Source organism: Notolepis coatsorum, assembly GCF_963971535.1.
Source record: "Notolepis coatsorum genome assembly, chromosome: 17".
Taxonomy (NCBI): domain Eukaryota; kingdom Metazoa; phylum Chordata; class Actinopteri; order Aulopiformes; family Paralepididae; genus Notolepis; species Notolepis coatsorum.
In genome coordinates this window covers 17,480,579-17,495,803 of record NC_140181.1, presented here as the reverse complement: position 1 = coordinate 17,495,803, position 15,225 = coordinate 17,480,579, and the positions used below count along the sequence as shown (strand labels likewise).

Below are 15,225 nucleotides of genomic sequence, written 5' to 3'. Positions count from 1 at the left end.
AGTCTGATTATCCTAACACTGATAACATAGATTCCTTACCTGACATCAGATGGTATCCAAATGGTATATTCCAATTCCTGATCACCATGCGAAAAAGTCGAGAATTGTTTTTACATATTAAAAATTGTAATTTTTTTGTACATATAGTTTTGTTTTGCATATATATGATGTTTTGTAAGATTTTTAATTAGTACATTCAATTGAGTTGTAGTAAAAGTAAATAAAGTATACTTCCTACTCTTTTTCAAACATGTATCGAACCTTTTTGAACACCGTACCTACATCAAGGCAGTATATCGGCGATCACCATTGCCCCTCCCCCCAACCTTTCCCCCCGTGTCACTCTCCTCCTCCAAGTTTCAAGTTTCTTTAATAGTTGTCATACTGAAGTACAGAATACTTTCATACAAAATGCTTCTTACTGTTACGCTCCAGAGACTGTGCTAGACAAGATAGTATCAAATAACATAGTATAGCATGTAATTTAGAAGAAGAAAGTGAGGTCACAGTGTTCGGTATAGACATATGTACAATGTTCTGAGTTACCATATAATATACTATGCAGTGTACTAATGTACAGTACTATATAGTGCAAAGCAGAAATGGGATGAGGTACAATTTAGGTACAATTTACAGTAAGGTGTACGAGTTGTAGTGCAATCCTTCATCAATAAATATAAAGTGTGTGGAGTGGGTGCGACAGTGTTTGTTTTATAGTGCGTGTGGATGTGTGTGCTATGTGCGTTTGGTGGTTGTTGTTGTGGTGTTGTTGATCGGGAATCCCCCTCCCCATCAACAACCCTAAAACGCAGGGCGCCCCAGCCCCCCCCCCCCCCAACTTTCCTACCTTGTGTCACTCCTCCTCGCCCCTCCCTCTTGCCATGTCATCACCACAAGTACCAGGCACCCTTTCCCCCTCTCCCTCCTCACCCCTTTAAAACCTGGAGCTGTTACAATTAGTGTATTTTCTATTTGTAAAAATCCAGTACTAATTGTGTGACATTTTTATTTTATAATTAGCATGTTGTTCTACTACTGTTGTATGAAATGTTCTGTATGTAAATTATTATTAAACTACAGTATAATAAAAACAAACCTTTGTTCTCATTTCTTTTCGGTCTATATGATTGTGTTTATAACGTTCTGTTATTTGTTAATTAAAGTAATAACCTTGAAATTGTTCATATAAATAAATAAACTCTTTATTACCAACACAACAGCCATCAGATCATGAATAGATGCAAAAAACGAATGAAAAAGGATCTTACCACTTTTTTTTTTCCAATTACTTTACAGAATTGAGAATTTTCCACACCCCTAGTATATACACAGCTGTACAGTATACACACAGATGTACATTATACACAGAAATACAGTATACAGACATACAGTATACACAGATGTACAGCAGTGGCGTTGTTAGTCCAATGTACAATTTTGTTTTTGTACAGTGTCTCCCCCCCAATGTACAGTTTTGCTTGTATATACAGTGTGCCCCCCCCAACCACCTCCAATGTAGATTACCCAGTATGGTTGTCAATATCCCAGTGTACCCAACCCCCCCCACCCAACCTCCTCCAATGTACAGTTTCTACGTCAAATGTATATACTCTCTTTTCCTGACTCCTTCTGTATCACAAACAGTACTGTATTTGCAAATCTGGTATGTCATAAATGTATAGATGTAGCAGTACTGACTATCTGTATGTCATGTATGTCATATATGTCCTGATGAATTGAAAATGGGGGACCCTGATGGAAACAAGACAAACGTCTTTCTCAGGTCTGCATCCCTTTAACAATTGTATGTATTGAGCCGTACTGTATTGTACCCATTCTGCAATCTGTTAAATAAAGTTTTCATTCATTCATTCATTCATTCATTCATTCATTCATTCATTCATTCATTCATTCATGACAGGGGGTTCACCACGACCCACAGCTTAGCTTTGTTTAGGCTAGCACCACAGTTTAGCCCGCGTGTCGGCCCACCCCTTCAGCCCAGCAGCGGACGTCACTACACTGCACACTCCTCCAGCCCCTCCAAGCCGTTTCCCCAGCAGTCACCTGCCCAGCGTCTACCCCGCCCCGCTGCCTGTTATCGCGGGATCGCCCGACGGCCATCTTACCACACGGACGGTTGGTGGTGAGAGCAGGCCCGCCATTTTGGATAAGTACAGCGGCGCTTCGAGTGCTGAAACTTTATCGGTAGACATTTCCACTGTGTGGCGCAGGCTCTCTAAGGGCGAAGATAAACGGTGCTTTGAACTAACGCTGGCAGCAGTGTCTAGGGGCGCCCGACCATTTATTGTTTTGGGGGAAAAGACGGCTTTAGATAGGACTTTTATTTGCTAACATGGGCCCACTGTTAATTTCTTTTGAGTGTGATAATAACGTGTGGTTCCTTTAGGGCTGACCCCTATTAATCGATTAGTCGACTAATCGGTCGAAAGGGGCCGTAGTCGACTGGCCAACCTCTTAGTTGAATATAATAAAAAAATAAAAATAATGATAATATATATATTTATTTTTTTTATTTTTTTTTTCAAAAGAAAAGAGGCATAGAAGCGTGGCTAACGCTAATGGCACGCATACCAGAGGCTAACTAGACAAATATCAAGATGTATCCATCAGTGGACCAATTGCATGCTTTTGCAGAGGACAAGAAGCCTTCAGTTGACTCCTTCAGACATTAAGCACCCCCCACAGCCCAAATGGAACGATACATTTTTTTTTTTTTTTTTTAAATATTATACCTTTTTTTTAAGTCGACCAATAGTCGACTAACGGCAAATGTTGGCCAATCCTAGTCGACCATCCAAATCCTTAGTCGGGGACAGTTCCTTATAAAATTCCCATTGAACTCCTTTACTCCTTACCTTGTTCTCCACCTACCGCGAAGCGGAGCAGTAGATAACCCTTAAAGGGAAGAGGTTCTTACTGTGTCTGTAATATAGAGTGAGAGCACTAGGTGCCCAGTGTGGAAGTAGCCTTGATAGGTACAGTATGCGATAACATGTAACATGCATAAGCCTTCAGTAAAGGAGACGTAAATGGGAGCACTGTGTGTGTGTCTTTAATGTGCATTCTGTCTAACCCTTTTCTCTCTGGGTAATGCTCATTATTGTTTAACCCTTTACCCACCCCCTGCCTATAGTTCATTGTAAAAGGTCTCCACTCATCATTAAGGAAGAGTACTGCTTTGGGGAGCGAATATATCATCCATCTTACTGCCATCGGGTGTGGGAGGGCTCAGTATTGGGGGAAGTGTGGGTGTGTGGGGAGCTACTGCTGATCGCCCTGGAGGGCAAGAAGGACCAGCGTACCATCCCTAGGTCAGTGAATCCTAGGCCCCATCCACTCCTGCTGCTCGACCTCCACTTCAACATTCCTGGCCTACAGTCGGGGACCCAGCTGGACTCAGCTCTGCTGCGTTCTCGCTACCAGGTGGCCGTGTACAACCACTCCCATAAAGCAGGGATAATCCACCCTGCTACATAAACAAAGATAAACTAACAACACCAATAACTGCAAATAATTTGGTAAATATAATGTTAGGCCAACGTCAGTCAGTATGGTAACGTTATCTAACTGCATTTAGAATCTAACAAGCTATTAACTTACGATAAACATTAACTAAAGCTTGCTACATAAAATACCAATATTGACTAAATCCATGAGTGGTCTGCTAATGCGTTAAAATTTACAAAGTAAGTAAAGTAAAGTAAACTTACCAGCAAGAGTGCCTCGTAAACAATGAAAAGTAATCGCGTTCAAAGCTGGAAACTCGTCCTGCTCGCAGAGCTTGGAACTACCTCCGCCACATGAGGCGCTCCACTTCCGCTGGCGATGCCAGCATCCCAAGCCTTTGCCGAACGTGTCTTCAGTGTAACTGGTTACCTCTCAAGTGGGCGCCGCAACAGACCAAGAGACATATTGGAAAAAAGTGCTTTTCTCAAGATGAACAAGAACAAGTCTAAATAGTCAATTGTGAATGCGGTAATGGTTACCACTTTCCAGTTACTGGTAATGCTGACATTTTCTTTTCCAGATATCAAAGACGGTGTTTTGTGTTTGAGACATTTGGGAGGACAGTAAGGTTCAGATTGCTTTCATCCATTGACTGGTCAAAATATGTTCATTATATTTGGGAGGAGTAAGGTTCAGATTGCTTTTATCCATTGACTGGTCAAAATATGTTCATTACGTTTTCAGTTTAGTTTCACAGATAGACTGACACTGACACTTAACATTTTAATTTTGGTTGTTATTGTAGCATTCATTATAATTTATTATTATTATTTAGATAGATGGCTGTAAAGGGCTAGACAAACTCTTAACCCCTATCCGGACCTAGACCACCTCTAAGTCACAACCCTAACTTAGGGGTTAGAGTTAGAGGTGGTCTAGGTCTGGTTAGGGGTTAGAGTCAGAGGTGGTCTAGGTCTGGTTAATAGGGGCCATAACCAGACCTAGACCACCTCTAATTCTAACCCCTAACCAGACCTAGACCACCTCTAAAGGTTCAGCACTCCCTGCACGTACAGTGGAAGATGAGGATTTCATAATGATGTTGCAAACATTTGATAAAAAGTTCAGAGTGCCAAAAAAGACTAAAGTATCCAACCTAGTGGACAAAGTATATCTGGAACAAAAAGAAAAATGCAGTCACAGCTTGTCCATGGCACGCAAAGTAACCTTAGGTTTAGACATATGGTCCAAAAAGGGTCTCACTGCATCCTTCATTGCAATCAGTGCTTGTTATTTCCAGAAGATAATAAGGCTGAACATATACTCCTGGGGTCTGGTTAGGGGTTAGAGATAGAGGTGGACGGTCTAGGTCTGGTTAGGGGTTAGAGATAGAGGTGGACGGTCTAGGTCTGGTTAGGGGTTAGAGTTAGAGGTGGACGGTCTAGGTCTGGTTAGGGGTTAGAGTTAGAGGTGGTCTAGGTCTGGTTAATAGGGGCCATAACCAGACCTAGACCATCTCTAACCCCTAACCAGACCTAGACCACCTCTAAATCTAACCCCTAACCAGACCTCTTCCATGTGGCACTTTACACCAACCTCAAAATGTGATTTATCATTTTATATGTTTTTATGCAAGCAGATTGCAATCAGATTGCTACTGTGTGTCCTATACACTACTATCTACTCAACTACTGTACTGTGTGTTGTTATAATCACGGCGAGAGCCTTCTTCACCCCTCATCCTCCTTCCTCACCATCACGGCGGAAGCTTCCCTCACCCCTCATCCTCACACCCTTATATGGGCAGCATCCGTTCCCCGGATCCCCACGCTGCCAGCACATCAATCAACACGGCTGTGATGGATTCCCTCATCAGCGAGAGGATACTTCAGCCCGCAGATCCTGCTCTACCCTCGTCGGAGTGTTAAACTAGCTTCCTAGGTACGACGACGAACCCAAGCCTTGCAACCCAGTCCTTATTGTTATACCTTGTCCTAACCCTTGTTCTCTATATGCCCAGGACCTCCGCTCCAGTACACCTCCTACCTGGACGTCCCATGCTGCACAAGGAGTGCTCCTGCTCTCGCCCACTACACATTCCTGTGTCTACTGCCCCGTGCTGCACAAGGAGTGCACCTGCTCTCATCCACGGCACACTCCTGTACCTGTCGCCCCGTGCTACACAAGGAGTGCCCCTGCTCTCGCCGACTGCCCATTCTCGTACCTGTTGCACATTTCTGTATTCGCTGCCCGTAACCTGTCTACTTGGGGGAATAATATTAAAACACGCTAAAACGCTCCATTCTCTCTCCTCCTGTGTTCTGCTATTGGGCTCCGCCAAACCCCATCCTAACATGTGTTTGTTTACACAGTATCCTGTTAGTTAGTGTTACACTGTTACTGTTACTGTTATTTAATATTTATCAAATAAACCGCTGCCAGCAGAGCAAGGCAAGAAGAGATAATGTGTTAAGTTATTTCTCCATTCACAGATCGACAGCGCACCCTTCCTGTCTATCACTTGTGACGCCGACTCAGATTCCCCTAGGTTAAAAAATAAATACGCAATTTAAATCAGAATAGTTCCATGTTGACTATTTCTGACTTCTGACAATTTTTCTTCCATTAACTAAAAATAGACAAAAATGTCATCCGTTTTCGTCGACTAAATCTAGACTAAAACAAAAAAGACAAAATTGAGACAAAAACTGACTAAGAATAAAATGCTCAGACATGTAGTTGACTAAAACTGACTAAACGAAAAATAAATGAAGGTGACTAAATGTGATGAAAACGAAAAAGGAGCATTTGACACATGACTAAGACTAAAACTAAAATTTAAATAGCTGCCAAAATTAACACATGACATGTGTGATGATGTTGATGTGCAGCGTCAGTGCTGCAAACTATATGCACAGGCCAATATGTTGGCACGAAAATGTTATATGTGTACAGACAATGTGAAAATAAGCCTGTTCAGAGCCTACTGTACTCCATTTTATACTGCACACCTATGGTGTAAGTATAGCACAGCAAAAAATTTTAAACTGCAGGTAGCATATAATGATGCATTTAGGATCCTCCTTAAGCTCCCAAGATGGACTAGTGCAAGCCATTTGTTTGTGACTACAAATGTCCCCACCTTCCATGCTCTGCTGAGGAACCTATGTACCGGTATGTGTCGTTTATTAGAGTCTAAAAACAAGATAATAGGTGCCATTAGTGATGTTAAACGAAGTGATACAAGCAGGGCCGCCTCAGGGGGTGTGCGAGCAGTGCGGTCGCACAGGGCCTCGCGGGAAGGGGGGCCTCACAAAAAAAAAAAAAAAAAAAAAAAATCTTTTATTTATTATTATTTTTTTTTTTTTTTTTTTGCGAGGCCCCCCTTCCCGCGAGGCCCTTTTTCATCACAGACCTAAAATCTAGTTTTGCTTATATGCTTATATATTTCACATTAGACACGTTTGTAGAATGTAGAATGTAGAATTCAATGAGGGGAGGGGTTACAGGTAAGGTAGCGTCTGTTGAGTTCATTGTGTGTGTCTGTGTGCGTGCCGGGGGGGGGGGGGGGGGGGGGGGGGGGCGTGAACCGACTCATTGCCAGACGTGAGCGATTCGACTCACGCTCACGGCAATGAATCGGCTCTTATGAACGAGTCGCTCATGACCGACCCATCACTAGCGTCTGACTATTGCGTGCAGCATTGGAGGTTATGCCAGCCAAGATGAAGAGGACATCGTTCGGCAGATGGACTGAAGATGAAAGTTGTTGCATGTTAGACAGTTCAGTCAGGCTAGCCATCCCGGCTAAAGACAGGGACAGCTAGTTAGCTTTAGCTACGTTATAATATTGAGTGCTAACGTGTGGTTCAGTCGGGATATAGCCATGATGATGTCGGCTAGTAGCTAGCTTAGCTAAAGGCTAACTATCATTAGCTAACCTAGAGACAGCGCGTGCAGCATTGTTATGCCAAGATCTCGCACAGGGCCTCACATTTCTCCCAGGCGGCCCTGGATACAAGGTACTCCTCTGATCTGTGGAAACATTGGAACCGATGCCTTTATGTATTTTAATCTATGTTGTTGGCCTTGTTGCTTTTGTTATTTTGATTTGATTTGATATTTTTTATTTTCGTGTCTTACATACAGATGTATGCCCAGCCCATATGGGCTTACAAGACACATAACAATAAGTATATAATAATAAACTTTACCAATTACTTAACAAATGACATAGACCAAGATGGCCATAAAAAAATACAAGAAAATACAAGAAAACGTAATATAACACAAGCTGTACTCAATGTAAATAAACAGAAAAACAAGGTGAATTCAAATACAATTATATAGGATACAGTGTGTTTTGTCTCAGGTGCCATGCCTTCTCCAAAAATCCTGCAAAACCGAAGATGTCCTCCACAAAAAAACAACTCAACATACAACTCTCAGACTGCCAAAACAAATCTGGGTTTACAATTTGAATTTTCTCAAATAAAGCCCTCCTCAAAGTGGTGTACAAAGGGCAATAAAAAACTAAATGATATTCATCCTCCACCACTCCCAGATCACACAGAACACACAACTGCTCCTCCTCAGGTTTACCCTGGAATCTACCCACTTCCACCACCAATGGCAGGGTGCCAGACCTCAACTGGGCACACAGAGACCTCCGTCTTCTCTTTGTATTCTTGTTGGTGTTTTGTATATGTGTAATATGGACCTTGAGTCTGAAATAAAGTCTTCATCATCATCATTGACAGTGTCAAAGGCCTTTTGTAGGTCCAGCATGACCATGCCGCAGTATTTGCCCACGTCCACCTCTTGTTTGATGTGGTCGTTCAAATAGAGAAGGCATGTGTCAGTGGAGTGGGATGTTCTGAAGCCCGATTGGAATTAGAAGATTAGATTTTTTTTCGCGAGGTACTTTTCGACCTGTTCGTAGACTATTCTTTCCATGACTTTCGAGATGGAGGTAAGAATAGAAACAGGGCGGTAGTTGCCTGGGTCTAATTTGCTGCCCTTTTTGTGCAGGGGGGTTACTCTCGCAATTTTGAAGTCTTTGGGTACGTGTCCCTGTTTTATGGAGAGGTTTATTATGTGTGTGATGACTGGGGTGATGGCGGCTACTGAGTCTCTGAGGAATTTGGAGGGGATATTGTCATGGCCAGTCAGGGCCGTAGCCAGGGTTTGGAAATTAGGGAGGTCCATTTATTTTTTTTGGCCCAGACCGGCCCACTATAATCGGTCGGACACCACCCAGCCAGGGTTTAGAAATTAGGGAGGTCCATTTCTGGCTTGACTAGACATTAAGGAGAGAGAGAGATGATTACAATGAACTGGTACATTCAGGTCCAGAATTGTTGGAATTCCCTGACAAAGATGTGCAAAAAAAGCTGTACAATTTAAACAATACCATACTGGTAATGAGCAAATAGTTGTTTATTCAATTAATGCATGGAGCTGTTCCATTTTATACTAACTTCATTCATTCATTCATTCATTCATTTGGTACTAACTACTCAGTTCATACAGATTTCAAGTATCCAAATATCAATGATGAATATTGCATAAGGTTTACACAGTTATCACCTGTTTGTTTTATATTCATGCTCAGAGAGGAGTAAGTTAGATCTTTGTATGTGAGTTATATGGCAATTAAATCAATGGTGTGCTTGTTTGTTACAGCCGGCCACTAGGGGGCAGCGTCTCATTAGTAGTGCTGATCAGCTTAGATGTGACGGTCACTGACAGTAACCTGGGCTTATTTTAGCCAACGCGATGCTCACCAAATAACGTTATAATTAATATTATTATCGACATCACCATGGCAGAGATGGCACACACAAACTACCTCAGGTTCCTCCTCCAGCTCACCGTCCCTCCTCGGCCCTTCTGCCTGGCTGGCTACCTGAGGCAGTGTTGAACTTGTTGCTGCACCGGCTGCACTAGTATTATTGTGGATGACGACGTTGAAGCAGCAAACATGTCTGTGATTTTATTATATTTGTCAGCATCCACCTCTAGTTTTCAGATTTTTTCCGCCGGCAATTTCTCCATGTTCTGTTTCTCCATTTTTCCTGTTTCCGCATCTGTTCTTCTAACACGAGAAACAGGTGAGAGAAGGGGGGGGGCTTATTAAGAGATGTGATTGGGCCGCAGCATAATGGGCCGCTGTTCCCAGCCTAGTGGGGGGGGGCTTATTAAGAGATGTGATTGGGCCGCAGCACGCATAATGGGCCGCTGTTCTCAGCCTAGTGGGGGAGGGGCTTAGTAAGAGATGTGATTATTGGGCCGGCCCAGTGTCAGTCAGTACCAAATGGGCCGGTCGTTGACCAAACGGCCCACTCGCAAATAGTTACAGAGGTCCGGACCTCGGTGACCTCATAGCTGGCTACGGCCATGTGGCCAGTGGCCTTGTTAGGTTGGAGGGCGGTCAGTTTTTTGAGTACCTCATCTGTTGTTACCATTTCCAGTTTGAAGTCGTCTTTGCGGACCCCTAGGTTTTTGTAGTAAACTACTATGTGTTCTACCCCATAATGCCCTGAGTGGGAGGGTAGTTTATTTACCAGTGTTGTGACTATGTTTGTGAAGAAAATGTTTAAGTAATTGGCTACATCCAGCTTGTCTGTGATGAGCATGTTGTCCGTCTTTATGTTTATGTTTGAAAATCTGGTTTTAAGTTTTTTACTGCAGCCTAGTTGATTATTGAGTAATTTCCAAAGTTCACAGGGTTTATTTTTGTTTTCCTCAGTTTTGTCATTGATGAAATTATTTTTTGCAGTTTTGATCATGGAGTTTACTTCATTTCTTAGTCTGTTTCTTTGCAGTTTGAGTTCAGTCACGTGGGCTTGGAGTTCACTGCTCGTGCTTTTGGTAAGCTTTGACTGACTTTTACGAAACTCAGTGCATTTTTTGTCTCTGGTTTTCATAGCGGTCCATATTTCTGAGTGCATCCATGGCTCAGCGCGATTTTTTACCCTGGTGGTTCTTAGGGGGGCCATGTCGTTCAATACTGTTGAGAATTTGGTTTTGAAACCAAGCCATGTTTCTTCAACTTGTACCACTGAGCTCTTCTGACCAGTCCAGGCTCTCCAGTTCTAGGTTAAAGGCCTCACTAGAGTAAGTTTTGAGGTCTCTAGATGTGACTGTGACAGCCGGCCTTTTGTTTTAGTTTTTTTGCGGGTACAGAATATCATATAATGATCGCTTACCCTGCATTGCTATAACCCCTTTACTGGAGATCTTGGACTTGTCAGAGGTCAGAATGAGATCAATGGTAGTCTGTGTTGATTCACATACCCGGGTGGGTTGGGTGATTAGCTGGCTGAAGCCATGCAGATCACAAAACCTATTGAAGGATTTGAAGACGGGTGCATCGTCTGTTCCAGTCTCCAATGAGAATTGTTTCTACATCCTCAACTCCAGCTAAACACCCATCCAGTGTATCATAAAAGCCACTCTGTTCTGGCGGTCTGTATATCGTGCCAACTAATACTGATTTAGCCCGTTCAAAAATAATTTCAACCCATACAGTTCAAGCAATGAGGTATGAGTTGTAGTGCAAATCTCTTTACCAATAAATATAAAGTGTGTTAAGGTGAGTGTTTGTTTAAAGTGAGTGTGTACGTGTGGATGTGTGTGCTGTGAGTGTAGATGAGCTGGGGGTGGGGGTTAATTTATTAGGCTGAGAGGGGGAGGGGGAGGGGACACACACACCGAGATGGCTGTGGTTATATCTCTCTCTCTCTTTTCAATTCATCTGTGAGGAGTTCCGGAGAACTTCATCGTAACTCACGCACCGCAGACATCTTAATCCTCGCTCATAACAAGTGCGTAACTCAACGTCTTAGCCAGTCATGACATATTTACGTCATCGGTCATTAAGACTGTTGTGTGAACAATTTGTAATGTTAATCTGTAAAGTAAAGTGCTGTATCATATTAAGAGAAGATAGGATAAGATAAGATATTCCTTTACTGATCCCCTTGGGGAAATTCAGGCATCATAGCAGCATGGGGGAGGGGGGAGGGAGGTACAGGTAGTAGAAGACATGATACAGGCCATAGAATTATAGTACAGTGGAGAAGTAAAAATAAAAATAGAATAAACATAGGCGGTGTAAATAATATAACAATATAATTAACTCTGGACATGCGCATATGGGCAAGTAGGCAGTGTAAAAAGGTCAAGGTGCAAGATGAGGGTATGTATGCCCCCTCAGTTATATTTGCCCGACAATAAATACAGTTACAATATATATATATAAAATCTAATATCTAATCTAATATATATAATCTAAAAATGCTAAATAATGCTCTGATGAAGTAAGCATACAGTATACACATAAGGTGCAGTATTACTCCTTGACTAATGGACAATACCCTGAACGTTGTCAGATGCAACTCCAGTGCTTGGGAATATTTATCCAATAACCCTTTCACTGCCACACTACAGAAGGTTAACCCTTTCACTACCACACTACAGAAGGTTAACCTTTCACTAGCACACTACAGAAGGTTAACCTTTCACTACCACACTACAGAAGGTTAACCCTTTCACTACCACACTACAGAAGGTTAACCCTTTCACTACCACACTACAGAAGGTTAACCTTTCACTACCACACTACAGAAGGTTAACCCTTTCACTACCACACTACAGAAGGTTAACCTTTCACTGCCACACTACAGAAGGTTAATCCTTTCACTACCACACTACAGAAGGTTAACCCTTTCACTACCACACTACAGAAGGTTAACCTTTCACTACCACACTACAGAAGGTTAACCTTTCACTACCACACTACAGAAGGTTATCCCTCCACTACCACACTACAGAAGGTTAACCTTTCACTACCACACTACAGAAGGTTAACCTTTCACTACCACACTACAGAAGGTTATCCCTCCACTACCACACTACAGAAGGTTAACCTTTCACTACCACACTACAGACCGTCAGACTAGTGTGGTAGTGAAAGGGATAATAGTTTTCAGAACAGTTGCAACGCCCTGGAGTGAAAGTGGTTTTGTTCAGTTTCCAGTGTTAGGGTTGCCTATTGCTTATTAACAGCGGAGCAGTGCTGCCGTTGCTTCCGCGTTTTCCCTGATTGGCTGCGACACGCCCCGCGGCAGGCGCGGCAACCGCAGAGCGGAGCGGCAGAGCTCGCGGCATTATGTAGCCCTAATCCGCCATGATTTTCATTCGAAGCTCAGCTCACCTGGCAGCGCAGCGGTCCTGCGGTCCTGCGGTCCGTTGTTGACAAGTTCGAATCCCATAATTTTTTTTTTTTAACGTGTATTCTTTCGCCGGTTAAGGTTAGGCATGGTTAAGGTTAAGGTTAAGGTTAGGCATTGTTTCAGAGTTGGTTAAGGTTAGAACGGTTAAGTTTAGGCGCTGTTAAGGAGCTGGTTAAGGTTAGAGTTTGTCTTAGAGAATGGCAATATTCTTTCTATGGTTAAGGTTAAGGTTAGGCATGGTTAAGTTTAAGGTTAAGGTTAGGCATTGTTTCGGAGTTGGTTAAGGTTAGAACGGTTAAGTTTAGGCGCTGTTAAGGAGCTGGTTAAGGTTAGAGTTTGTCTTAGAGAATGGCAATAGACAGCCTATTTCCGCACTGGCGCTCTCTCGCGCTGCCGCGGTCACATGGTCAAATTGTCACATTCTTGCACTCCTCCGCTGTTAGAAAGCAACACACGTTAGGGTTAGGGTACAGTTCCACCATCCTTTTCAGGTGGGGTGATTTGAGCAAGATGCATTTCACAAAGCAAGCCACTAGATGGCAGTGTAAGACTAGGTTTCTAACATCCTCCCCATGCTGGTGCTGGAAGTGAAAGTGAAGTGAGGTCCGACTGGCTCAACACTGCACTCTTGTGGCAGTAAGAGGAATAAAAATAATTTCTCTTTTGTCCTTTATCTCCATTCCTCTGCCTGGCAAAGGCATGCCACACAGTGATGATTTAGTTACCAACACAATCTCTCTCTCTCTCTCTCTCTCTCTCTCTCTCTCTCTCTCTCTCTCTCTCTCTCTCTCTCTCTCTCTCTCTCTCTCTCTCTCTCTCTCTCTCTCTCTCTCTCCCCCCCATTCTCTCTCTATCTTTCTCTCTCTCTCTCACCCCCATTATCTCTCTAGCCACACAGGAACTACAGGAGCCACACAGGAACTACAGGGACTACAGGAACTACAGGAACTACAGGAGCCACACAGGAACTACAGGGACTACAGGGACTACAGGAACTACAGGAACTACAGGAACTACAGGGACTACAGGAACTACAGGAACTACAGGAACCACAGGAACTACAGGAACTACAGGAGCCACAGGAACTACAGGAACTACAGGAACTACAGGAGCCACACAGGAACTACAGGAACTACAGGAACTACATGAACTACAGGAGCCACACAGGAACTACAGGAACTACAGGAACTACAGGAACTACATGAACTACAGGTACTACAGGAGCCACACAGGAGCTACAGGAACTACAGGAACGACAGGAACTACAGGAACTACAGGAAGATGGCGCCGCTATGCCCGGCCGCCTGTCTGTGCGCTCCGTCGAGATTGTGCTTACTTTTGTTAATATTTATAGTTTTAAGAGTTTTGTCTGTACCAACGGTAAGTGCATTTCATGTGTATAACCGTCAGTCACTTATAGACATCGGATTACGGGAAACTTACCGACTAGATTACTCCCTGGATCAGCTTTCTGAACCGCAGCAATGGCCTGTTGAGATCCTGAGAACACCAGGACCAGGTCTTGACCCAAGAAACAAAGGAACCATCAGACGGCGTGGGAAGAGAGCTGGGATCCGTAACAGACTGAGAACCAGACGACACCGAACGCCACTACCCAGTATATTGCTAGCCAATGTACAATCAATTGACAATAAACTGGACGACATCCGAGCAAGGATTCAATTCCAGAGAGACGTTAGAGACTGCAATGTTCTCTGCTTCATTGAAACGTGGCTGTCGCCAGGAACCCCAGATCACGCCATCCAACCGGCCGATCACTTCTTCATCCACCGCAAGGATAGATCAGCAGAGTCCGGCAAACAGCGTGGAGGAGGTATCGCCTTCATGTTTAACAACAATTGGAGCGATCCAGCCAACGTGAAGGAATTATCGAACCACTGCTGCCCAGACCTGGAATATATAACCATCAAGTGTCGTCCTTTCTTCCTCCCGAGGGAGTTAACGGCGATCGTCCTGGTCGGAGGGTATATTCCACCGCAAGCCAGCAATAGTGTCGCGCTCTCCAGACTCCACAATGAGGTAAATAGAATCCAAGCGGCGAACGTTAACGCCGCTATTGTAGTAGTGGGTGATTTCAATAGCGCCAATCTGAGAAAGGTTTTGCCTGACTTCTATCAGCATGTGACTTGTAACACCAGAGGCGGTAACATCCTAGATCACTGTTACACGCAATTCAAGGGTGGCTACAAGGCTCATTCTGCTAGTGGCTTTGGTAAGTCTGATCACGCGGCCATTTTCCTTTCACCAAAGTACAAACAAAGAATCAAGAGCACTCCTGTAGTCTCGCGAGAGGTGCAGAAATGGGATGTGGAGTCGGGGGGGGATGCTCCAGGCTGCGTTTGAGTGCACAGACTGGAGCGTGTTCCGCGACACAGATAACATTAATGTCTACACGGAGACAGTGCTGGACTATGTTCGTACTTTGGTGGAAGAAACAATCCCCACTACCACAATTAGAGTTTACCCAAATCAAAAACCCTGGGTAGACAAATCC

General features: G+C 43.6%; 1 protein-coding gene across 1 annotated transcript in view; it reads left to right on the top strand.

The window, feature by feature from the left end:
- The window catches only part of LOC311243949 (kinesin-like protein KIF11-B), a gene marked incomplete at both ends in the record, with an annotated part of 55,842 nt that extends 41,983 nt beyond the window's left edge, over window positions 1-13,859 (top strand). Inside the window, 2 exons of the mRNA XM_084333356.1 lie at window positions 5,964-6,019; window positions 13,601-13,859. Coding sequence (XP_084189482.1) covers window positions 5,964-6,019; window positions 13,601-13,859 — 315 coding nt within the window. The remainder of the gene's footprint in view (window positions 1-5,963; window positions 6,020-13,600) is intronic.
- Window positions 13,860-15,225: the final 1,366 nt, after the last annotated feature.